We start from the raw sequence: 26,835 nt of genomic DNA, 5'->3' as shown, positions 1-26,835 counted from the left end.
CCCTTCATCAGAAAAGGCTTTTCTGATGAAGGGTCTAGGCCCGAAACGTCAGCCTCTCTGCTCCTATGATGCTGCTTGGCCTGCTGTGTTCATCCAGCCTTGCACCTTGTTGATTAAAATAATGTGTCTGGAAAGAATTTTCCACTAACATTCTGCAATTTGTTTATTTCTTTAACTTGAAGACTGACTAACAGCTGAAGAAATACTTACCACAGCAACAGCAGAAGACTGTAGAAGTTCTGTGGGAGTCATCACGGTAAAGTATGCAATATTAACCAGGATGTAACAAACTGTGACTAAAGGAATACCAATGATGATGGATAGTGGTAAATTTCTGTCAAACAAAGATCACCAGCTCCAATTAGAGTATTTAAAACTTGCAAACACAGCTTAATACAATACTACTAAAAGGTGATTGTTCATATATAAATCAACACTAAAATACTTCCATTGTTTTTCATGGTATTATTATTGCAAATTTTCAGTCTTTCTTAGACTCCCAGGCAAATTTACATCCTTGTATAAAACACTGTAAGGATTAGCCAAGCCATGACAGACCAGTCTGTTTAACTCCAATAGTTTGGAAACTTCTAGGAAAAATGGCCCAGATATTGTGATGATGATAGGGATGTTGGAACAGTATTGACATCAGGACTATGTGGAATCTGTGACATCACTGACTTCATGGGAATTGACGAGAAGTTGAATTTTGCAATGGGCAATTCCCCTGCATCTAGAACCTGCCGGAAAATGTCCATCAAATTCAGAAAATCCGTAGGTTTCCCACTCAGTCAAGCTTATCCAGGAAGACTTAGAACATTTAAAACCTACTGTCACTTTTAGTAACTATTAAGCTGAGCCCCGACCCCAAAATTACAACTGAATCTGCCAGTTGCAACTCACCCAACCTCTGTGAACCAACCCCAAATAGACCCAATTGCACATCTTCTGCCATCTGACACTGACCATCAACGCTTGACCTGAGACCACTCCAGTCAGCCTGACCTCCCCACACCAAAGCCAACACCCCTCCAATCTCCAACTAGATTCTGGACTGACACTGTTTCCATACACCCCTCCCCAGTCCCCACAATCCCTTTGTGCTCCACTCCATGGCCAAACCTGACCTGAACTGATATTTCACCATACCGGCCTGATACCACCCAGAAGCGAACATCCCACCCTAATGGGTTTATGGACCTCAGACCTGAGAACCCTGCTGTCCTGACACCCCTGGACCTGACCGCTCTCCCAAATGTCAGACATTATAAACCATCTACAACACCTCACACCAGTGGACCCAATGTTCTGTTACCCTAAGCATTCATTCACATATCTGGCACCCCAACCAATCTGGCATCCTAACCCCACACTTAATGTCAAAGTGTCTGGCCTAGTGCTGGACACAGAACATGCAGACTTGCTGCTATGAAAGGAATTGTAGTTTCTGCATTTACTGTCTCACTGCTGGGTACATTAATTCCTGGAGACGTTTGTAATGGGAGGTCCCTGTCTCCAGCAAAAAATATATGCAAAGGTAAATGGTTAATTTTTAACCCCAGTTGAGGTCAGAAATAGGATTTTCAACCCTGATTGCAATACGTGGGGCAATAATTTGAGACAAAATTAAAAGTCATATGGACAAACATGGATGAAATAAGAACATGGATCTTTTAAGGGACAATCATATTTAACTAACTAGCTTGAGTTTTTTTTTAACTGAGGTAACAAAGAAGGTGGACAGGGCAGTACTAGTGATGTACTATGTACATGTGTTTCTACGAAGTATTTGGTAAAGTGCCACACAACAGCCTTATATGCAAAGCTAGAGCTAATGGAATAAAAGAGACAGTCACAACATAGTTACAAAATTGGCTGAGTGGCAGAAAACAGATTGTAATTCTTAATGGATGATTGTCAGGCTGGGGTAGGTTTGTCCTGAAGCTCCATCAAAGGGATTGCCTTTCTGCAGATATTATTCCGCAGTATCATGTTTACAGTGACAAAAAGATGAGCCAGGAAGGAACTGATATATTCGGGCATTGGCTAAACCCGAAACACTACATGTGTAGTGTCTCCTACCCATCCTCCTCCTCTAACCAAAAAAAAAAGACAGTGTGGAGGGCCGGTAAGGTAAGGCTTTTTTTTTTATTCTTCTGGAAATCTAGAGTAGAGGGAATGGAAGCTAGGGCAGATGCATGCTCCTCTTGCAGGATGTGGGAGGTAAGGGTCACTGCTGGTGTCCCCTCTGACTTCACCTGCGAGAAGTGCACCCAACTCCAGCTCCTCCAAAACCGCGTTAGGGAACTGGAGCTGGAGCTGGATGAACTCTGGATCATTCGGGAGGCTGAGGGGGTGATAGAGAGGAGTGATAGGGAGGTGGTCACACCCAAAGTACAGGAAAAAGGTAGCTGCGTGACTGTCAGGAAGGGGAAAGGGGAAAGGCAGACAGTGCAGGGATCCCCTGAGGCTGTTCCCCTTAATAATAAGTATACTGTTTTGGATACTGTTGGGGGGGGAGCGACTTACCAGGGGAAGGCCATAGCGGACAGGTCTCTGGCACTGAGCCTGGCCCTGTGGCACAGAAGGGAGGAGGGGAGAATAGGAGAGCAATTGTAGTGGGGGATTCGGTAGTAAGAGGCACAGACAGGCAGTTCTGTGGACGCGAACAAGATGAACAGATGGTATGTTGCCTCCCGGGTGCCAGGATCTGTGATGTCTCGGATCATGTCTTCAAGATCCTTAAGGGGAAGGGTGAGCAACCAGCAGTCATGGTACACATCGATACATATGACATAGGTAGAAAAAGGACTGAGAATGTGAAAGACAAGTACAGGGAGTTAGGTTGGAAGCTGAAGTCCAGTACAAACAGGGTAGTTACGTCTGGATTACTACCAGTGCCACGTGATAACGAGGTAAGAAATAGGGAGAGAGTGCAGCTAAACACGTGGCTACAGGGCTGGTGTCAGAGGGAGGGCTTCCATTATGTGGATAATTGCAGCACATTCTGGGGAAGGTGGGACCTATACAGGGAGGACGGGTTGCACCTGAACTGGAAGGGCACAAATATCCTGGGAGGGAGGTTTGCTCGAGCTGTACGGGATGGTTTAAACTAGATTGGCAGGGGGTGGGGAACCAGATTTGTAATTCAGAGGATGAGGTATTCAGCCTTCCAACAGACACAACAGGGAGTGAGGTTGTTTATAAAGAAATGCGGTCGATGGAGCATAATTGTGGACACAGAGATGGTTTGAGGTGTGTATACTTCAATGCTAGAGGTATCAGAAATAAGGCGGATGAACTTAGAGCATGGGTCGGTACTTGGAACTACGATGTTGTGGCCATTACAGAAACTTGGGTAACTCAGGGAGAGGAATGGTTGTTGGAAGTTCCGGGATTTAGATGCTTTAAAAGAAATAGGGAGAGTGGAAAAAGAGGCGGGGAGTGGCATTGCTAGTCAGGGCGCGTATAGCAGCTACTGAAAGGCAGTTCGAGAATGATATGTCTACAGAGTCAGTTTGGGTTGAGGTCAGGAACAAGAAAGGAGCAGTCACTTTGTTGGGGGTTTTTTACAGACCCCCTAATAGTTGCAGAGAAGTAGAGGAGCAGATTGGAAGGCAGATACCGGAAAGGTGCAGAAGTCACAGAGTTGTAGTCATGGGTGACTTCAACTTTCCAAATATTGATTGGAAACATTTTAGTTGCAACAGTTTCGATGGAACGGATTTTGTCCAGTGCGTTCAGGAAGGATTCCTGACACAGTATGTAGATAGACCAACACGAGGAGAGGCCACTTTGGATTTGGTGCTTGGCAATGAACCAGGCCAAGTGTCAGACCTGTTGGTAGGAGAGCATTTTGGCGGTAGCGATCATAACTCTGTTACTTTTACAATAGTCATGGAAAAGGATAGGTACATACAGCAGAGTAAGGTTTATAATTGGGGGAAGGGTAATTACAATTCAGTTAGGCAAGAATGGGTAACATAAATTGGGAACAGATGCTGTCAGGGAAGAGCACTATTGAAACGTGGAGATTGTTTAATGAATGCATACTGCATGCGCTCGATATGTTTGTCCCTAGCAGGCAGGGAAGATGCCGTCGAGTGAGGAAGCCTTGGTTCTCAAGAGAGGTCGAACATCTGGTTAAGAGGAAGAAGGATGCTTATATAAGGTTTAGGAAACAAGGAACGGAAAAGGCTCTAGAGGGATACATATTATCCAGGAAGGAGCTGAAGAAAGAGCTTAGGAGGGCTATAAGGGGACATGAGAAAACCTTGGCAGATAGGATCAAGGAAAACTCCAAGGCTTTTTACATGTACGTGAGGAATAAGAGAATAACCAGAGAAAGGGTAGGGCCAATCAAGGATTGTAAAGGGAATTTGTGCATGGAGCCTAAAGAGATAGGAGAGGTCCTTAATGAATACTTTTCTTCAGGATTCACAACTGAGAGGGACCTAGTTGTAGAGGAGGACAGTGTGAAACAGGCTGGTTGGCTAGAGGAGGTCGATGTTAGTAAGGAAGATGTGCTAGGAATTTTGAGGAAGTTGAAGCTCGATAAGTCACCCGGGCCTGATGGGATTTATCCAAGGATTCTATGGGAAGAGAGGGAAGAGATGGCAGGGCCTTTGGCGATGATCTTTTCATCCTCACTGTCCACGGGTATAGTGCTGGAAGATTGGAGAGAGGCAAATGTCATCGCTTTGTTCAAAAAAGGGAATAGGGATAACCCCAGAAATTACAGGCCAGTTAGTCTAACTTCAGTGGTGGGCAAATTATTGGAAAGGGCTCTGAGAGATAGCATTTATGATCATTTGGAAAGGCACAGTTTGATTCATGATAGTCAGCATGGATTTGTGAGGGGTAGATCATGCCTCACAAACCTTATTGAATTCTTTGAAGAGGTGACCAAACACGTGGATGAAGGTAGAGCAGTGGATGTGGTATACATAGATATAAGTAAGGCGTTTGATAAGGTTCCCCATGGTAGGCTCATGCAGAAGGTAAGGAGGCATGGGATAGGGGGAAATGTGGCAGATTGGATTCAGAATTGGCTGACCCTTAGAAGACAAAGGGTGGTAGTGGACGGAAAATATTCAACATGGTGCTCAGTTACGAGTGGTGTACCACAAGGATCTATCCTGGGTCCTCTTCTATTTGTGATTTTTGTAAATGATTTGGATGAAGGAGTGAAAGGGTGGATTAGCAAGTTCGCGGACAATACGAAGGTGGGTTGCATTGTGGACAGTGCGGAGGGCTGTTTTAGGTTACAAAGGGACATTGATAGGATGCAGAGCTTGGCTGAGAAGTGGCAGATGGAGTTTAACCCTGAAAAGTGTGAGGTGATTCATTTTGGAAGGACAAACTTGAAAGCAGAATACAGGGTTAACGGAAAGATTCTTGGCAGTGTGGAGGAGCAGAGGGATCTTGGGGTTCATGTTCACAGTTCCCTGAAAGCTGCCACCCAGGTGGATAGAGTTGTTAAGAAGGCGTATGGTGTGTTAGCTTTCATTAATAGAGGGATCAAGTTCAAGAGCCATGAAGTTATGCTGCAGCTATACAAAAGCCTGGTTCGGCCACATCTGGACTATTGTGTCCAGTTCTGGTCACCTCATTACAGGAAAGATGTGGAGGCGTTGGAAAAGGTGCAGAGGAGATTTACCAGGATGTTGCCTGGAATGGAGGGAAGGTCTTACAAGGAAAAGTTGAGAGAGCTAGGGCTTTTCTCTTTAGAACGACGAAGGATGAGAGGTAACTTGATAGAGGTGTACAAAATGATCAGAGGTATAGATAGAGTAGACAGCCAGAAACTTTTTCCTAGGGTGGAGGTAGCTTTTACGAGGGGGCATAGTTTTAAAGTGAGTGGGGGTAGATACAGGGGAGACATCAGAGGTAGGTTCTTTACTCAGAGCATGGTAGGAACGTGGAATGCATTTCCGGAGAGGGTAGTGGAGTCGGCCTCATTAGGGGCAGTTAAGCGGCTATTAGATAGGCATATGGATGATAGTATAACGTAGGGTTGGAGGTTAGATAGACCTTAGGATTAGGGTAAAAGTTCGGCACAACATTGCGGGCCTAAGAGCCTGTACTGTGCTGTACTGTTCAATCTTCTATGTTCTATGTTCTATTCCTCTCATTTCTAACTCCGATATTATAACTTATTTAGTTCAAGTTGGAAGCTGTTTAAATTGTACTTGTATGGGGTATCCATGCACAAAGCCAGTGTAAAAAAAGTCTCCTCTTTAATTTCTGCATTATAGTTTATGTGTTTTGTGTAAGTCTGAAGTGTTCCCTTTGACAGAGCAATGCTGTCATTTTGTTACAATCCCTTTCTGTGATACAGAATCAAAAGTAATTAAATTTACCAAATGACCCTCAACTGAAGAAATTATAAACATGTTACCATTTTTTGTGAATTTTACTTTAACATTAATCAAAACCAAAGCAAATTAAAAATGAATTAACAGGCAAATGATACTTCAGAGATAAAGATAAAAATAACTTTAAATGTACATTAAACAAAGATACATCTTGCAGAACTGGGGTGCGATTCTCTCTCTGCTCATACACATGTCCCTAAAGAATCCCAGGGCAGGGTACCTCATTGTCAGGCACTCAGCCTGGTTGAGGAACTTGGCACCAGGAAGTGTGGGAGCCTCCAAAATCCATTCTCCCTGCCACAATCCCTCCTCCTCTTCAATGACCCTGACCTTGTAATGCCCATCCCACCCCCACCCCCACCCCCACCCCCACCCCCACTCAGATATGGCATGTCCCTCACTGCTCCAGATGATTAAGAAGGTGAATTCCCAACAGCTGCCTGCTGTGCATTAATGGAGTCACATGAGAGAATGCGCCTTAGAATGAACATCTTTAAGAAAATGGTTTCCAACAGCCTGTTTATGCCATGCATTATTGTCCCCTGACTATGAAGATCCAAGGTATGCCACTAAATACGAATCATCAATTTGCATACTTTGGGAGTCTCTTTTTATCAAGGCAGACATTGTCAATGGAATTCAACATCCTTACCACTGTGCCAGTGCATGAAACTCAGCACCAAGCTGATGGTCTACAGAGCAGTAATGTTGCCTACTCTTCCGAATATATTGGACACATGGTCAATGTATAGCAGACATCTCAAATCTATACAGAAGCTATCACCCATGATGCCTCTGCAAAATCCAATGACAGAGTAGCTGCTTTAATATCATGTTCTTTCTCAGGTCAAACGTTGAAGCACTGGTTACTGTTAATCAGCTGCATTGGGCTGGCCACGAGCCGTCCTACACAAGCTGTCTACTTTGAGCCTCGTCATAGAAAACAGTTTCCAGGAGGGCAGAGAAAATGTTTTGAGGACATCCTCAAAGTCTCTGTTAAGAAATTCAACATCCCTTCCTACTCTTGAGAACCTCTTTCCCAGAACTACCCAAACTGCAGAAGAAGAACCAGCAGAGGTACCTGCCATTTAAGACTCTCAAAAAGGCGCAGGCAGAGGCCAAGCACAAACAGTGGAAGATGTGTGTGAAAACCTGAGCATTTCACCCAGCCACCTCTTCAAACACCACCCACATCAACCGCGGCATAGTATGTGGATCCAGTGTTTGACCTCAACAGGTGACTGGCTCATTATCTCAGGACCCATGCATCCGGAGTGCAAGAAAGTCATCCTTAGTCTCAAGAGACTGCCTAAGATAACCAATAAATAACTTTGAAACGTAGGTACTGATATGTGGCTAATATTTGTCCAACACAAGATCCCACAAATTTTTAAAAAATAAATAACGTTAATCTATTCATGACTCTCAGCTGAAGGAGAGACATTGCCTTGGACTTCAGAAGAAAATTTACACTGTTCAAATGATGACGTGAAATATACTATCTCCAATTAGACCAGTGAAACAGACCACAAATTAAAAACTAAGGACCGCAGATGCTGGAAATCTGAAGCACAACGGAAGGTGCAGGAGAAAGTCAGCAAGTCAGGCAGCAACTGTATAGAGAGAAGGAGAGTTTAATGTTTCAAGGCCACTGACCCTTCATCAGAACTGAAAACAGCTGGGGAATGGTGGAATTAACTAGGTGAAGGATCACTAGATGTGAAACATTAACTTTGCTTCTCTCTCTGTAGATGCTGGCAGACAAACAAACAGGAGAGCCTTAGTTTAACATTTTGCTGAATCTATTGACACTCCTTTAGTACTGCCAACCTTGATTATATGCTGAAAATTCAAAACATTTCATGTTATTAATATTGATTGGTGGTGAAGGACCTAAATATATTTGCATTTTGAATGCAAAACCATGGGATTTTCCTACCTGTAGGGATTCTTCAATTCCTCTGTGATAAAGTTGAGCTGATTCCTAGAAAGGCCAGATGTAAGCACAGTATACATATTAGTACCAACATCGAATGAAATTGATTTACTGTGCCAGATTCCTTTAAATATTTTGCGTGCTTCCAAAAATAATTACAAACTTCTGAGCATCTACATTTGATAGCAAGGATTCCATATAATTTAGTTAAACTTTTAATATATAGGCATTATCCATTGAATCATACAACAAGATAGAAAACCAAAAGTAATTAGACAGTCTCTTACCATCCATCATAAGACCAAAGTCCATTATAAAATGCCAAACTAATAGAACCAAAGGAGGTTTGAGCTCCATCAAAGGAATTTTTAAAGTTCTCTGTATTTCCTGCAGAGGAGAATGTGCATTACATTACATAATTGTTACTTTATATGTTTGACTGACGCAGTCATGGTATTTCTTAGTCAGTCACAAATAATGTCACTTTAAGGTATTTGAAAAGTGATCATAACTACAAGGCCCGCCATCACCTTCACAGGGGAACAGAGGATGGGCAATCAAGCAACTTTGCTTGTATTGCCTACAACCAGAGAATACATTTTAAAATGCCTCTGTTTGCTTGTTTAAGAAGAAAGTTTTTAAAACAGCATACCAGTCACTACTTGAAGCAGAGTAAGAATGATACCCTGGCCAACATATTTCATTCATCCAATACTGCCATTAAAAACCTGGTCTCTCTTGTTGAAGAATGGTTACGACTTTGGCCTTTACGACCATGGTCACTGCATTCCAAAAGGTATCTGTTTTAAGATTTTTTTGTTATGGTGCTATGTACATTCAAGTATTTATTTAATTGTCCAATAATAGCCTACATCTGTTAATCACAGCCTGAATACTATCCATATTTAAAGGACTGATTGGCAAATTATTTACAGGCACCCTTTGATATTACTTTATTACATTATACATTATGTTAGGAAGCTTTCTTCTCAGTCACCCAATTATCCAGCCAAATTATGTTTGTTAAAAATGGAATACAATGCACTTGCAATTGGTGTTGCTGTAATAATGACATGCAGATATAACTTTAACTTTGAAAAATTAGCCAAGGTACAATAAGCGAAATGAGGAAAAAATGATCAGGTATTTCATTATTTAAATTGACCATTGTTAAAGTACTGATTGGCAAATTATTTACTGGCAGCCTTTGATATTGCAAAATTTTATTCTGAGTAGAACCTAAACCTTTCATAGTTTGAGACTTTAATCCATATATGTAGCCATTACCTTCTCCTTGAGTTAAACACTAAAATATTCTACATCAAATTATTCCAATAAAATTTTCATAAATGATGTATAAATTTAGATATTTCTCTAAAGTCCAGAGAAAGCTCTAATTAAGTAATTTTAAATGCAAACGTCTCTGTTATAATGATCACAAGTAACATTGAATAAACCAGGACAGCAAAATTAAAGTCTTGAAACTTAAGTCCTAGAGATGAACAGACATTTTTAAAAAGGACAAGTTATAGGTAAAGCTGATAAGAACAATATTAAATTTAATCTAAGAATGGGCATTTAATGCAACTTTCTATTGATATTCATTGTCAGACATCAGTAACATCCCACCTTGTGCGAGTAGAACAATCCCAGCCACAGTGATGACAACAATAATGATCAATTTGGCAGCAGTTAAAAAGTTCTGAACGTAGCTAGCCAGTTTGACGCTAATCGAGTTCAACAATGTGATTAAAGCTGAAAAAGATAATTTAAAAAATCAATAATCACCAAAAAAGACTGACAATTTCGCATTTAGCAATCTCAAAGAATTAACTAAAGTATGAAATGTTTCATCCTAGAATATATCTAAACCCATAGATGGAGGACAGCAAAATTAAAGTCTGTCTTGAATGTTTGGTGGCTCAGTGGTTAGCACTGCTGCCTCACAGTGCCAGGGGCCTGGGTTCGATTCCACCTTCGGGCAACTGTCTGTGTGGAGTTTGCAGATTCTCCCCGTGTCTGTGTGGGTTTCCTCTGTGTGCTCCGGTTTCCTCCCACAGTCCAAAGATGCGCAGGCTAGCTGGATTGGCCATACTAAATTGCTGTAGTGTTCAGGGATGTGTAGATTAGGTCATTTAACTGGGGGATGGGTCTGTGTGGGATGCTCTGGGGGTCAGTGTGGACTTGTTGGGCCAAAGGGCCTGTTTCCACACTGTAGGGATTGTATGATCCAATCACCTAATTCTACTTTAGACAGTGATATAAGTGTGGCCAAGCTATCATACTCAGTCATGACCCACACCAGCTGAGAGGAGGGGGAAGAAGTTCAAGGTATGCGGTCAGGTCAGATGGAGCAGCTCCATCATGTCCAAGTGGACCCTGAAGATGTTAGCAACCAGTAGAAGCCAACCCACTTGTTCTTAAAAAGGTGCTATCAGGCAGTAGTTACAAGACAAAGAGTAACCAATGGCTCAAGCAGGCAGTGAGGAACCTGAAGAGTACTGCAAAGACTTCCTAGTGCAGACTTCAATCATCAGTATCTCGGCCTCTAACTTCACAGGGTTGGCCATGAGGAGAGGCTGCAAGTTGGAAAGGCAAGAATACGGAGAAGTCAGAAGGTTGAGCACTAGGAGAGGTTACCTGTTGAAAGGCTAGGGCACAGGGAGCCATCTTCATTCAGAGCACAGGAGAGGCCATGCCAAAATGGCACCACTGGGTTAGGTAAATTACTTTAAAATGAATCTCATGTCACTCAACAAGGTTACCAGCCCAAATAAGTTATTGATATTAAAGCAAAATAATATTAAACTAAGCAACATTAAATGAAGACTTAATAGTTTTTCAGTATCAACTACAGTCATTCCTGACCACAGCTTCACTCTCCTGGGCTGTATATCTTTCCTCTGCCACTTTCAGATTTTACCGTGATCTGTATGTGGCTATCATCTTGCTGCCTCACAGCTAATCAACATTCCTGGATCTTCATTCCCAAGAAATACCTCTATCAATGTGACCTAAAATATTCTACCAGGACATCATCTGTCTGCCATAGCCAAGTCTTCCTTTAGGATACTCCTTTTCAACATACCTCTTTGACCATTTTGATCTTTAATGGTACTTGCTTATTAAGTGTCTTAGTGTTAAATTTTGACTCATAATGTTCCTCCAGCATCTTTAGTCATAAAATTAGAAGCAATTATATATGTTTGAGGAATATGAACAATAATAATACTTACTAATTGCAACTGCAGCAAGGCATTTGATGACAATCTGTGGGGTCTTACAGCCAGGATAGAAGGGTGTGGCTGCATATTCTGCAAAACTCAGACAGATTATAGCAAATGAAGTAGGTTTTACAACAACGATACACATCCATGAATACAGGAATGCAGGAATTGGGCCAAAAGCTTCCAGCAGATATGAATATTCCCCTCCTGATTTTGTGATCATTGTTCCCAAGTCAGCATAACACAGTGCACCTAGCAAAACAACAAAAGTACCATCAGAGCATTTTGCATCATTGTATCTACAAGATTAGTCTCCAAGGATATATTTGAGATTAATTCAAATTCTTCACATTGTGAACACAAGAATGTAAGAAATAGAAACATCCCATTGATCTGTGGTTCAATATGATCATTGCTGACCTTGGTCTTCAACTTCACTCTCCCACATACTCCCCTTGATTTCTTGAGAGACCAAACATAAAGTCATAGAATCCCCACAGTGCAGATAGAGGCCATTCAGCCCATCGAATCTGCTTCGCTCACCTGAAGAGCATCCCATCCGGACCTTGTAACCCCACATTTAATATGGCCAATCCACCTAACCTGCACATCTTTGGACTGTATGAAGAAACCAGGTGGAAACCCACTCAGACAGGGTGGGAGAATATGCAAACTCTACACAGTCACCCAAGGATGGACTCAAACCCATGTCCCTGGCACTGTGAGGCTGCAGTGCTAACCACTGTGCCACCCTGCTGCCTTTCAGCTTTCATTTTTTATCTTTCCACCTTAGCTCTAAAACAGTCAGTGAGGAAGCATTCACAACCCTCTAATGAAGGGAATTCAAAAGTTTAAAAACGCCCTGAGTGAAGAAGCCTTCTCATCTCAGACTTAAGTGATTGGCTCCTAGTTCCCTTTGTTCTAAATTGCCCAGTCAGTGCAAAGAGTGTTTCTGTACCTACCCTGTCAGGCCCCTTCATTATCTGGCATGTTTCAGTGAGATCAGCTCTCATTCTTCCAAACTCCAGAAGAATAGGGCTAATTTACTCAGCCATGACAGGACAATCTTCTCATCCCAGAGACTAATCTGTTGAAATTTTTCTTTAGTGTCTCTAATGCAAATACATTGTCTCTTAAATATGAAGACCAGTTATACGCTGTTTTCTCAGTGTGGTCTCATCAAAACCCTATGTAATTGTAGTAAGACTTCTTTACTCCTATACTCCGAACATTTTGCTTCAACTGGCAATGCATCATTTGCCTTTCCAATTTCTTTGCTGAACTTGCACACTACTTTTCTGTGTTCCATGTACAAGTGCACCCAAGTGTCTCCAAACATCAACAATTACAAGTTTCACTTGCTATAATAAATAATATTCTGCATTTCTACATTTGCAACCCACCTCCTGGCTCGTTTCCTTCTCACTGAATCTCGCTGTGTCAGAAACCTTTCTGTGTCTTCTTCCAAGTTTGCATCCACACCTAAATATGTCTTCAGGAAACTTAGATGCATGACTGTCTGTCTCTGTTTAAGACATTGACATTGACTGTAAATAGCTATGGTCACAACACTGATAACATTCAACTACTCACAGTCTGCCAACTTGAAGTTTTCCCATTTATCGTATTCTCCACTTTTTATCCATTACCCAAACCTCTATCCATGCTAATATATGACCCCCAACTCCATGCGCCATTGTATTGCCTATTTGTGGCATCTCATCTAATGTCTTAAAATCCAGATATATACTGCTATGATCCAAGTTGATGGTAATGCTGGACAAGTTCGCTACCAGAGTGAAATGTGGCATTATTGATCATAAGTCTAAGTTTTGCAGTTGGAAGTCACACATTATTCACACAAGGTTTCCAATGTTCTTTAATTTAAAAAAAACACAGCTTTATTTCACAACAAAAGAACAAGTCACATATATGACAGTTTAAAATTTTTCTTTACATAAACAGCAAAGCAGTTTCGCATTTTTTTCCAGACTTTTGAACCGACCTCTCAAACGTTAAAGTTGATCTCTCTCTCTCTGCACCTTCTCTGTGGCTGTAACAACTGTATTCTTTACTCTGTTCTGCTACCCTGATGCACTTTGTATGGTACCATCTGCCTGTACAGCATGTAAAACAACACTTATCAGTGTATCTCGATACATATGATAACAATAAATCAAACATGAGCTCAATACCTTACTGTTGATGACCTAGAAACCTATTTCTAGTTCTTGGAGACAGTAAGGACCGCAGATGCTGGAAGTCAGAGTCAAAAAATGTGGAACTAGAAAAGCACAGCAGGTCAGATAGCATCCGAGGAGCAGGAAAGTAAGCATTTCAGGTTTGAGCCCCCAGTGCAACCCCCTGGTTATCTCCTCTGCCCTGAAAATCTTCAGCCAGCCCAAAAGAAAGGTTCTGACCCAAAACTGACTTTCCTGCTCCTCGGATACTGGGTCTGACCTGCTGTGCTTTTCCAGCTCTACATTTTTTGACTCTATTTCCAGTTCTGATTGACTGGTTTCACAGGTCGGCGCAACATCGAGGGCCGAAGGGCCTGTACCTTGCTGTAATGTTCTATGTTCTATGTTCTATGAACCTCATTTCGGTTCTGACAGCTTCAAAACTTCCACCTTAACTCTCACAGCTTGGAGACTTCACAAACTAAATTGCTTTTCTGCTTGAATCTGTATTTTTTTTTTCCCTTTAGATCTCAAACTACTCATAGCCTCTGATCTGTTTCTCTGGGTCATAAAAATTCAACTTCTTAAACATTTCATCAATTAACCACACAAATGTCTGGTCAAAGCATTTGACTTAAATCACATGTAATCTTGGAGAAGATATAGTTAGTTCTCTGTTAGTTCTAAATATCTTCCTGAACTCTTCTTAAAAAAAAGTTACCTTCACAGAACTGAAGCCACAAATCTACTTTATCTCGACAATCCAAATTCCTAATACTAATGACACATTATAGATTTTTATCACACTACATCCACCGCTTCCCTTTTATCTACCCTATTAATCATATCCTGAAAAAACTAAAATACAAAAGAAATCTGACAAACAGATTTCCCTTAATCAAAACATGTTATTGTTCTATTCAGACTATGATTTTCTAAGTATGTTTTTAATATTTATGTATTAATAGATTGTAGCACTTTCTAACTAATTGATATCAGGGTAATTGCCCTATAGTACCCTATTTTCTCTCTCCCTCTTTTGCCTTGGCTTGTATTGTTACATTTGCAAACTTGCAATTCTGCTACAACTGTTCCAGAATCTATGGCATTTTTATAAAAATCATTGCCACCACATCTACTGTCTGGCAGCTACCTCTTTTTGAACTCTCAGATATGGCCCGTAAGATCCAGGTGTTCTATTGGATTTTAGTCATGTGAATGTCTCTAGTACATTCTCTTACTTCCCTCTTATTAGCCCCTTGGTTACCTTTTATTTCTGGTATATACCTGGTGTCTTCTGCTGTGAAAATAGACTCAATTTGTTCACATCCTTGCTGTTTCCACATTCTCCATGAAAATTTCCTCTATCTCTGCTTCCAAGGGACTAATGTATTTAGCTGCACTCTTCCTTTTCCTAGATACTTTTAATCAGCCTGTTCAGACATGTAGTGACCACCTCTGTAGCTGATGGGACTTGGATCCAGACCTTCCGGCCCAGAGTTAGGGACACTAGCACTGCACCACAAAGTCCTCTTCTTCCTTTATTGTACTTGCAAAAATTCTTACAAACTGTTCTAAAATTCGTTGCTAGATACATTAATTGCTTTTTAAAAAATGTTTTATCAACTTTGTGAAGGCCCATTGCTGGTTGACAAAATGTTCAATATCCTTAGACTTAATACATTTTTTACAACATTTTTCTTTTCATTTAATACTACCCTTAACCACTTTAGTAAGGCCATTGATCTCTCATGCTGAGTTTTTGTTTTTAAGTGGATTATGTTTTGTTAAACATTTTGAATTGCCTCTTTAAATGTTGCAACTTTTTATTTCCCGATTAATCATATCCAGCTCTTCCCTTGTTCTGCTGTATTTGGTTTTGCTTAAGTTTCAAATTTTTGTTTCCGATTAGAATAGTAGAGTACAGTTTTCCCCTCCCTGAAAGTGGTGAGGAAAGTGGCAGGAATGACAAGTATTTCAGCTGGGATAAATACTTGCTCCTTTCTACCATGTTATCATGTGAGTTTTGGGTCAGAAGGCCCATGTGCCACCTTCTCATCCTCCACCAGTTAAGGCCCTTATGTGATCAATTAATAGCCACTTACAAGCCTGAGCCAACGCCCATGCCACCGTATAGCCCATATTGTCTGCTGTTCTGATAGGCAGGAAAATTGGCTGCCCTCCTGACAGGAAAACCAAGCATCCTTCATTTGCCTCAATGTAGAGGCAATGGGGCAGAGGGTGTCTGGTAAAAACTCACCCCAATAGCTTTATATTATTGATGTTGACATCCTGACACTCCCTACCCATGGCCTTCATCTACGAACTAGGTAGCCTGGTATCAATCATTAGGAAAGTGTGAAAGTCTATTAATAAACAAGTATTAACAATGCACTTAGAAAGTCATAGTCTTATTAGAATAAACCAATGTGTTTTTAATGAAGGAACACTTTTCTGCTCACTTTTCTGCAACTCTTTTTGTGGCGATTACTGCACAGCCTGGGCCTGTAGTGACATTCTCAGTTCCCCGAGGCTGGCAGCCTCATGTAGGAAGGTGCTACAGTGGCAAGGCTCCTGGTTGGATGAAAAGTTTGCCAGATAGCCCTTAAGCCCCTAATTGTTGCTTGATGTGATAAGTTTTCTCACTGTCAGGAGAGGGGTGTATCGCCCCCAAATTTATCTTCCCCAAAGCTTACTGCACAGAGCACAACATCTTGGCCTTAATGTGGAATTCAACTGTATTGTAATCATTAGTTCCCAGCTGATCTTTTACTATGAGATTACTAAATAACCTTGCTCATTTGATAGCACTAAATGTAATACAGCTTTATCCCAACATAATATATTGCACCAGGAAACTCATTTCTAGAAAAACATTTTACAAACTCAACTTTCAGTCCACTTTTGGCAAATTTGATTGTTCCAGTCAATATGCAAATCAAAGACCTCCACAATCATTACATTGTCTTTGTTACAAGATCTAATACTTTCTTATATAATATTCTGTCCAAAAGTATAAATACTTTTAGACAGGCTATAAACTACTTCCAGTAGTGTGTTCTGACCCTTGCTATTTTTAACCTCCACCTTTACAGATTCAACCTTCCAAATTTCCAAGCTAAGACATCCTGATATCATTTTGTATTATCAGGGCCACTCCTTCTTTTCCATTCTGACAGTATTTTCAAAGTATTGTGTGCCTTTGGAATATTTATTTCTCAATCTTAGTCAATCTGCAACCTTGTATCTGTAATGATAATTACATCTAAAACTATCTATCTCTGTTATTGCTCCTTTCACCTTTAGCCACGAGTGAAGTTCCGGAAGACTGGAAGGTGGCTAATGTTGTTCCATTGTTTAAGAAAGGTAGCAAAGACAAGCCAGGGAACTATAGGCCAGTGAACCTAACATCAGTGGTACGCAAGTTATTGGAGAGGATACTGAGGGACAGGATCAACCAACATTTGGATAGTCAAGGTCTGATTTGGGATAGTCAGTATAGATGTGTGCGTGGGAAGTCATGTCTGACAAATCTTTTAGAGATTTTCAAAAAGATAACCAAGAGGATACATGAGGGTAGGGCAGTGGATGTTGTCTATATGGACTTTAGTAAGGCCTTTGACAAAGTCCTACACAGCAGGCTAGTCATGGACATTAAATCACATGGGATCCAGGGACAACTAGCTAATTGGATTCAAAATTGGCTCGATGGTCGGAAGCAGAGGGTGATGATTGAAGTTGTTTCTCGGATTGGTGGCCTGTGACTAGTGGTGTGCCACAGGGGTCAGTGCTGGGACCTTTGTTATTTGTTATTTACATAAATGACCTGGATGTGAATGTACAAGGTCTAATTAGTAAGTTTGTGGATGATACAAAATTAGGAGATATTGTTGATAGCGAAGATGGTTGTCAAAAATTACGGAAGAATCTTGATCAGATAGGGAAGTGGGCTGAGGATCGGCAAATGCAATTCAATACAGATAAGTGTGAGGTTTTGCATTTTGGAAAGTCAAATCAAAGTAGGACTCATACAGTAAATGGTAAGGTCCTGAGGAGTTTTGTGGAACAGAGGGACCTAGGAGTACAAGTACATAGTTTGTTGAAAGTGGCATCACACGTAGACAGGGTGGTGAAGAAGGCATTTTACATGCTGGCCATCAGTCGAGGCATTGAGTATAGGAGGTGGGACGTTATGTTAAGTCATTGGTGAGGCTGCATTTGGAGTATTGTATACAATTTTGGTCACCTTGTAATAGGAAAGACATAGTTAAACTGGAAAGTGTGCAAAGAAGATTTATGAGGATGTTGTCAGGACTAATAGGCCTGAGTTATAGGGAGAGGTTGGCCAGCATAGGACTTTACTCCTTGAAACATAGGAGAATGAGAGGTGACCTTACTGAGGTGTATAAAATCATGAGGGGCATAGATAGGATGAATGCATATCGTCTTTTTCCCAGGGATTGGGAATTGAAAACTAGAGGGCATAGGTTTAAGGTGAAAGGGGTTAGATTTAAGGAGGACTTGAGGGACAACTTCTTCACACAGAGAGTGGTGCTTATATGGAAAGAGCTGCCAGAGAAAGTGGTTGAGGCAGATACAATAGCAACATTTAAAAAAAAAATTTGAATAGGTACATGGATGAGAAGGGTTTAGAGGGATATGGAACAAATGCGGGCAATTGGAACTAGCTGAGTGGACACCATGGTCAGCATGGACCAGTTTGGTCCGAATGGCCTGTTTCCATGCTGTATTACCCTATGACTCTATTCTATGACTTAATTTATATTATTGCAGATACTCCACATGTTCATATAAAGACACTTCATTTGTTTACTACTATTTCCTCCTTGAAACTTGCTCTCTGATGCACTAAGACTGTTTATATTTCTGTTCCTTCCTGTTCCACAAAACCACATTGATATACCTTTCTATTGCCTCAACTTTTATCTTTAGACTTCTAAATCGCCCTTCACCTGAACCCTCCTCCCTCTCTGGAAGCTTAAAGCTAATTTGCATAATTTGACCATATATGCTAGTGCACTATTATATTTGTGTGCCCTGTTCCTTCCTGTCTCACTCTGGTTACCATTGCATTTATCACCAACCTGTACTATCACCTTGCCTTTTCTCTTTAACTTTCCAAATCTCCCCCCATTTGAACAATTCCTACTCGCCTCCCCGTCGCACAACATTATTTAGTTTAAAGTCCTCAATATACCGCTAGCTATATGACTCATTGTTCAAGGTTGATTACTTTTCATCATCACTGAAACTTCAACTCTATTCTCCCTTTTACAATGCTGCTTGAGGTGCTAAGTATTTCTAGCATTTTCTGGTTTTATTTCAGATTTCCACTTCTGAAGTATTTTGCTCTTGTTTAAGTTTGGGACATCTGGCATATATCTTCTTACCAAGTCTATACAATAGGCAATATCGTTTTTAGGAAATATGTACATTGTGGTAAACAGTTTGCAAACTGGATAGATATGTGGGGTGGCACAATGGTTAGCACTGTTGCCTCATAGCACCAGGGACACGGTTTCAATTCCAGCCTTGGGTGACTGTCTGTGTGGAATTTGCACATTCTCTCCATGTCTGCATGGGTTTCCTCTGGGTGCCCTAGCTTCCTCCCACAGTCAGGTGGATTGGCTGTGCTAAATTGCCCATAGTGTCTAGGTTGGAAAATGCAGGGATAGGGTAGGGGTGGGTCTGGATGGGATGCTCTTTGGAGGGTCTGTGTGGACTTGATGGGCTGAATGGCCTGCTTCCACACTGTAGAGATTCTATGGTATGTATGGGCGAATCATCCAGTGTTTGGTATTAGGATGATGTATATTGGTATGGACTTGGGTATAGGCAACATAACTTCAAAGGTACAAAAAACAGAAGTTGCTGGAAAAGTGCAGTTCTGTGGAAGAAGCACCGGACCTGAAACATTAACTTTGATTTCTCTTCACACATGTTGCCAGACCTGCTGAGCTTTTCCAGCAACTTCTTTCTGATTTACAGCATCTGCGGGTCTTTCGGTTTTTGTAACTTCGCCCCTCAACCTCCTATGCCGCATGAAAAAGACCCAGTCTTTCTGGTCTATTTTTACATCTCAAAACCTCCATTTCTGGCAACAGCCTGATAAATCTTTTCTGAACCCTCTCCAGTCTGATAATAGCCTTCCTGTAACAGGGTGACCAGACTACTCACTGTACTCCAGAAGAGGCCTCACCAATGTCCTGTACAATCTCAATACAATGTTCAATTCCTATACTCAAAGATGCTGCCAGACCTGCTGAGCTTTTCCAGCAACTTCTGTTTTTGTTCCAACACTCATCGGCCTGAGCAATGAAGTCAAGTGTGCTAAATGTTTTTTAGGCACAATGACTACCTGTAATGCAAATTTCAAAGAATTATGTACTGGAACCCCTAGGTCTCTCTGTTTGATAACACTATCCAGGGCCCTACCATTAACTGCATAAGCCCTGCCCTTGTTTGTTTTACCAAAATGCAATATCTCACATTTATCCAAATTACACTCCATCTGCCACTTCTCAGCCCATTGACCTAATTGATGAAAATCTCTTTGTAATCCTAGATCCTCACTGTCCACTATACCACCAATCTTGGTCTCATCTGCAAACTTACTAACCATGCCTCCTATATTCTCATCCAAATCATTTACATAAATGACAAACAAAAGTGGACCCAATACCAAACCCTGTGAAACACGGCTGGTCACAGGCCTACAGTCCGAAAAATATCGGGGAGCAAACATTTGTGGTACATACAAATATATATATTAAGAGTAGGAAAAGGTCATTCAGCCCAACTGCACACCATTCAATAAAATTCTGGCTGATCTGATTACTCTACATTCCTGCCTACCCCTAATAACCTTTCACCCTCTCACTTATCAAGAATTTGCTTATTAGGAATAGAGCTGATGCTAAGAAATATGTTGCATAGAACAACTAGAGTTGCATTGATTCATTCATTGAGTATTTTGAACTGTTTAACAATAGCCTGGGTACATTTATATTCTTTTCTGAATTCTTACATGATTTTGTGTGCTCATTGTACAATTGCATATTTAATCTTCAGAATGTGAACCTGTTGTGGGGGTTGGTGAAAGAGGCTAAAACATATGATTTGAGCTGTTATTAGGTGATTTGTGACTTTTTTTATTTCAACTGATTTTTTTAGACTATATTGTGGATAGTGATGTTTGCTAATAAATAGTGGCTTATTCTAAATGACTGGGACATTTTAATCAAGCATTACATTTCACACTTGTAAGATAATAGACACTTTTTCACTCTTTATGAATCTGAAGCAGATGTAAATCTTTAACTTAATGGATTATTAATTCTTTCCATATCTAATTATATCTTTTCCTCAGCAGTTGTGAGATAGGGCAATTATTTTTTCATTGTTGCAATAAAGGGAAAGTGTTATAAAATTCCTAAGTACATCATTACTTTTATTCGGATTTTTCTTTATTCTGTGGCTTTTTAGAAAATCTGTGCTCTGAAACAAATTGAACAAGATATTATTTGTTACTTACCTAATGTTGCCAGGACTCCACAAGCTGTCCAGACAATCAAACAAGGTCCCACTGCTCCAGTGTTGGATAAAACAGCTTTAGGCGAGATAAAGATTCCAGAGCCAATCATTGTCCCCACAATGAGACTGACACCACTGATCAAGCCAACCTTTACAAGGAGTGGAATAAAGAAGAAAACAAAATACTTTAACAAGAAAACAAAGAACAAAAGGCCATTTAGCCCATTTTGTCCAAAGCTCAGGCAAAATTTATTCTTTGAGAGAATACTTATGACCTATTCTATTCTTGAGAGAATGTTTTGCATAATTATTCCAAAAGATACCCCATAGACAATCAAGAAACCTTCAAACATGTTTATTAATCCAGTGAGAAAACCAAGGATCCCATACATAACTTAAAAAGGTTCATTATCTTGACCCCACTTTTTGAAAATTTGTTGATTTGAAGCCAAAGTTTCTGCTGTTGTATTTCTTTATAAAGTATTATCATTTAACCTATATTTCCTCTCTTTTTGCTTCCTCTAAATATATATCCACTTACATTTTTCTGCATTCAATTTTATTAGCATCTGTCTGTCCAATCCACAAAAGCTCCTGAACTCATTTACAACTATTTGCATAGTTAGCCATGCTGTGCATTTTATGCCATCAACAGTTTTGCTCCATAAACAAATCCAATTCATTTATCTGAAGAGAAACAACATAATTTGGGAGACACTAATTGCATTGCTCCAAACTAGAAATACCCACAAAAATAAGACATTTTATTTACTGTTACTGGGCCAATCGTCATTCCAAGCTGTGATTTTAGTTCCAATCCAGGCAACCCTTATTAGTAACCCTTATTAGTTACCCTTGCATCAACCCATCTCTCTCAAAACCAGATTGAGAGGATGAAAAGGGTCTAGGCCCGAAACGTCAGCCTTTCTGCTCCTATGATGCTGCTTAGCCTGCTGTGTTCATCCAGCTCTGCACCTTGTTGTCTCGGATTCTCCAGCATCTGCAGTTCCTGCTATCTCTGAGAGGATGAAAATGTTGTTTTGATGATATTACCTACATTGGATAATTACATTCTGAACTATTATGAACAATTTAAATAGTTATAGAATAAAATCCTTGCTAATTTAGGTAAAGGTATTGGCTCTGAAGGTCTGTAATGAATCATGTCCCCAGGTACAAAGTTAAGCTCATTGAGAACTTTGGTTGCAGGATCCTGTGGATTTTCCAAAGTCAAATAGAAACTCTGCAACATCGATGTCATTAGCATTTAGGAGTGTCTGGATGCCCAGCCACTGAAGAAACAGAAAGTTCAGCTGAAGTTGGCTGCTCCAAGGAGCAGAGATTCCAGGCACCACACCACCAAATTATAACTTGTTGCTGTCTTAGCCTTTTCCATATTTTGTTCCTTTTTAAATCTCACCACTTTTCTTTAGGGGTTCATGCAACAACACCAGCCTAAATTTTCAAGCAGTTCTCTGTTCTACAACAAGTCATATTGGAAATCAGGACATGGGGAGTGCAAAGAGTCTTTAGCTGTGCTTAAGTCAATATTTTGAGCAGGTAGAAATTCTGCCCACAAAATGTCAACCCAACATCTAGAGTATCAGTCTCTTGGCCAGCCTAATGTTTAGCCTTCTGGCATGCTTCTGCATAGGCACAAGCACCTGTCATTTTTGGGGGTCAAAGTATGTTTGCACATATTTTAACAAGGAAGATATGGTGGTACACAGTGTTACAGGAAATCTAGCTTCACATTCAGTTCATTCTTGTTCAGTCGCATATTGCCGGTGTTATGCTCTCTTTGGCAATGCACTGACCTGCTGTATAAAATTGGCCACAGCTCAATGAAATTCCTTCCAAAATCACTGCCTAGAATGAGAGAAAATTCATTCACAATAGCAGTTATTGTGAAGGTAGTGGCAAAGCAGACATAATTGCAACGTATACCTGCAGATCCTAACTTGGAGGTACAGTAAAAATTTTCTATGAGACCAGAGTTACCTTAAACACTATTAGAACAAGTACTGTGTTTTTCACAATACTCTGGTGATTTGGATTTGTTACATCTCTATTCAATCACCATTTTTTTCCGTAATTCATATGCTGTGTTAATGCAGCAAACCTTAAAACAAACATTTCTCTAATTTCTTTGAATTTTTCTTATCAATTTTCTTCTTTCTCTATCCTTCCTGAAGATGTTGATACCTTCTCCATGGTACAGATTCATGATTGTTCGTCATTATCGGCTCCTTGTCCCATTTTCTTGTAATTCCTGTGAAAGCCTCAACAGAAACTATAGGATGGGTGTTTTACTGTGGAGTATGCCACAGACAGGTCCAATGCTGTATTCAACCACCACATGCACACACAGATAGACACACACACACATATTGCCATTTCCAGATTGGTGCATGGACAGGAGAAGATGGAAATTTAACAAATTTTCTGCTTTCTAATACTCTGACATTACTACCAATTATGGCATGCCCAGAAACTCCAACTACCAGCACCAATCAAGCTAAGATCAGCTGGCTCAGCACAGATTGAGGATTAATTCTGCTACTTTCAAAGTGTGTGAAGCTCAGGGACCTGACCTCTGAGACATCACATTGCTGATACAAAAGGACAAGCATTTGTATGGCGTTTTCACTCAGGGTAGTCCAAACTGCTTCACAGCCAATGAAGTACACTTTAATCACAATTGTGTAGACAAATGCAACAATCAACTTGAGGACAGTCCAATCGCACAAACATAGTCAGGCCTGTAGCGTATTTAATTAAGCAAAAGATCAGGACCCCAGATGAATTCCTCAGTTTCTTTTCAAATATTGGCATTGAATCTTTTAGGTCCACCCTACACAGGTGGTCAGGGTCTTGGTTTCTTGTCTTATTCAAGAAATAAAAAGTCACTGACAGTTCAGCATTCTTTTTGTATTGCACTAATTATCAGCCTAGCTCATGGGCAGAATTTTCCATTTCGTAGTTTTGTCGAGTGAGATTTATGGTACTGGGTTTGCAAAGGCTCAGCACGACTTTGCTCACAAAGTCTTTCACCATTCACCTCATTAATTATGCTCTTGGCCTCTTGGATGCCTTTCTTGAGGAATCCTGTGGCCACAGAACCAAAATTGCTTGCCACTGCTGGCACCTACTAATTTTCAGGCCTCAAGTGCCATATTTAAAGGCCAACAACGCATCACTTCAGACATCACCAGCCAGGAGCTGTCCCTCACACAGTGGTGCTCGAGCTTCATCATTCAACAAATGGTCCAGAGGAAAGGATAGCTTGCTCAATGCTTCGTAGACAGGGACCTGGAGGCATCAGTGAATGGGATGGTGGAGTGGAGAGCAATCCTTTTTCCACTCATCAACCATGGGAGGCCATGGTATCAGACCAAGTCAAAGTGGACACAGATTGCAGCCTGGATCAGTGCTTTGTCCTTGATAAAAGGAATGCCCAGCAGAATGGGGGAAGGAGAGTGATCTTCTGCACTTTGGTAGGATACATTTTACCATCTTCTCTCTGCTATCTCATACTCACAGGGCAGACACCATTCTCTAAGTCAGTCACCGAAGGCAGATTCCACCAAGCTTCATGGACTACAGCTCTCACTATTGTGTATATTATATCCATGCAACAGCTCTCACCCACCTCATCCTCCCAAATTACTGAGACTATCGACCCTCTGAACTTCCTGCTCACTCATTATCTGATACTTTGCCACCTCCTATGCTTGTGCGTTGCCGCTAACTGCTCTTCCATCCACCTCCATCTCACTCAATCCCTCCTCCCATCATAATGCAGGAAAAATTTGCCCATAACCAGGCAAAGAGAAATTCATGATTAGGCCAGTGAAGAGTCTGACTGATCACATGCGGATGGAGAAACCCCAGTTGACAACCAACCCGATGAGCTTCATTGTGCTGTGCTGCTCTCCCATCACCGTCAGTACTCACTCATCTTTCATCTGCACAAGCTTTTATCTCTCCTGAACACTCATTTCTTCTCTTTTGTGATGCAGCACTAGTGCCATCCAGTTGACCCTCAGAAAGAGGCCAGCGCCAGAGACCCTCATCTGCAGCTCCACTTCTGGGGAATCCTCCAAGAGTGGACCAACAAGGCTTCCAGTGGCACCCTCCACCATCAGAGACTTTCACCTCAGTGCTAGATGCGACTCAGGAATGCAGTCCAGTGAGCATAGCACCGACATATCTCTGCAGATAGTCAAGGAAGAAACAGCACAGGTTTCAGACACCTAGAGGATCGCTGGAGACCAGGTATCTACTCAATCCCATGTAGGTGATGACCTCCCCGTTCTTTGCCATTAACAACTTTGTCAAGCTGCACAGGCAGGCACAGGAACCTCAGGCAGGTTTGACAGAGGTAATCGGTTAACTGGATCAAAGAATGGAGGAGCCACCAATGTTATTAGTCAAGTTGTGACTCTGGTACGCATATGTCTGGCTGGGTCCATGGACAGCATGGTGGTCACCATGGAGACCCAGGACGAGCACATTACATTACTGGTATTTACATGGCCCTGCACTCCAATGTTCTAGCTGCAGGTGCTCAGCGTCAATAGCAAGGTGAAAGGGATGAAGGGCCATCTTAAATAAAGTGAGCTTTAATGAGCTGCAAATGCAGGCAAGTAAGGTAGTCATCATTCAATTCTGAAGTCACCTTTTACAACTTGATGGGGAAAATGGGAAAAGTTTTCACAACATCAAACATCTGATTTTTAAAATTCTCACTGTAACTTCGCACCTTTCCCACCATTCACAGGAGCGAGCGGAAAATTCTGCTGCATACCTTTAAGTCTCTGGGGTGGAACGTGAATCCATACCTTCCTGTATCACAGGCAACAGGGTTATGACTGAGCCCAGGCTAACACTAGCATGAACTCATCTCCTGTTTCTGTGTGTCCCAAAATATTCCAGTTCCATCAAATTTCTGGCAGAATTGAATTCTGTAATCAAGAAATGATGCTAAGTCTGCCAAGCAGGGATGTGGACTGGTATCAATAATGCATTTACTTATAATTACAAACTTAGTTTCTAATATAAATAAGGCATTCACGAATTCACTAAAACTGCCTCATCAAATTATTTTTCTTTACTTAAACGAGGCTTTCATTAAACTTGCATAAATCACTGGGACAGGAAGTTAATATTTAACCAAGGTTAATTTATTTCACAATTTATTATGTTTATTGCTGTTTGTTTTGCTGAGTAGCAACATGCAATACTTGCACAGCTAATTGCTATCTGTGAATTATTGCTGCTACCAGTCCATCTGATTTAATGCCATAAACAAAAACCAATGTTGTAGTTTACATGGATTTTAGCGAGGTTTTTGATAAGGTTTCTCATGGCAATCAGGTCAATAAAGTAAGAGCTTATGGGATCCGATGCAAAGTGGCACTTTGGATCCAAAATTGTCTGAGAGGCATAAAGCAGGGAATGATAGCCGTGGAGATAGTAGGAACTGCAGATGCTGGAGAATCCGAGACAACAAGGTGCAGGGCTGGATGAACACAGCAGGCCAAGCAGCATCATAGGAG

General features: G+C 41.0%; 1 protein-coding gene across 1 annotated transcript in view; it reads right to left on the bottom strand.

The window, feature by feature from the left end:
- slc7a9 (solute carrier family 7 member 9) overlaps positions 1-26,835 on the bottom strand; it is a 62,014-nt gene that overhangs the window by 21,074 nt on the left and 14,105 nt on the right. The window contains exons 3-8 of the mRNA XM_048605909.1: positions 21,276-21,423; positions 11,550-11,792; positions 9,943-10,068; positions 8,601-8,700; positions 8,317-8,361; positions 211-334 (exon numbers count right to left, since the gene is read on the bottom strand). Coding sequence (XP_048461866.1) covers positions 211-334; positions 8,317-8,361; positions 8,601-8,700; positions 9,943-10,068; positions 11,550-11,792; positions 21,276-21,423 — 786 coding nt within the window. The remainder of the gene's footprint in view (positions 1-210; positions 335-8,316; positions 8,362-8,600; positions 8,701-9,942; positions 10,069-11,549; positions 11,793-21,275; positions 21,424-26,835) is intronic.

Source organism: Rhincodon typus, chromosome 15 (genome assembly GCF_021869965.1).
Source record: "Rhincodon typus isolate 14 chromosome 15, sRhiTyp1.1, whole genome shotgun sequence".
NCBI lineage: Eukaryota > Metazoa > Chordata > Chondrichthyes > Orectolobiformes > Rhincodontidae > Rhincodon > Rhincodon typus.
Note: the sequence above shows the minus strand (reverse complement) of the source record. Positions and strands in the feature narration are given on the sequence as shown.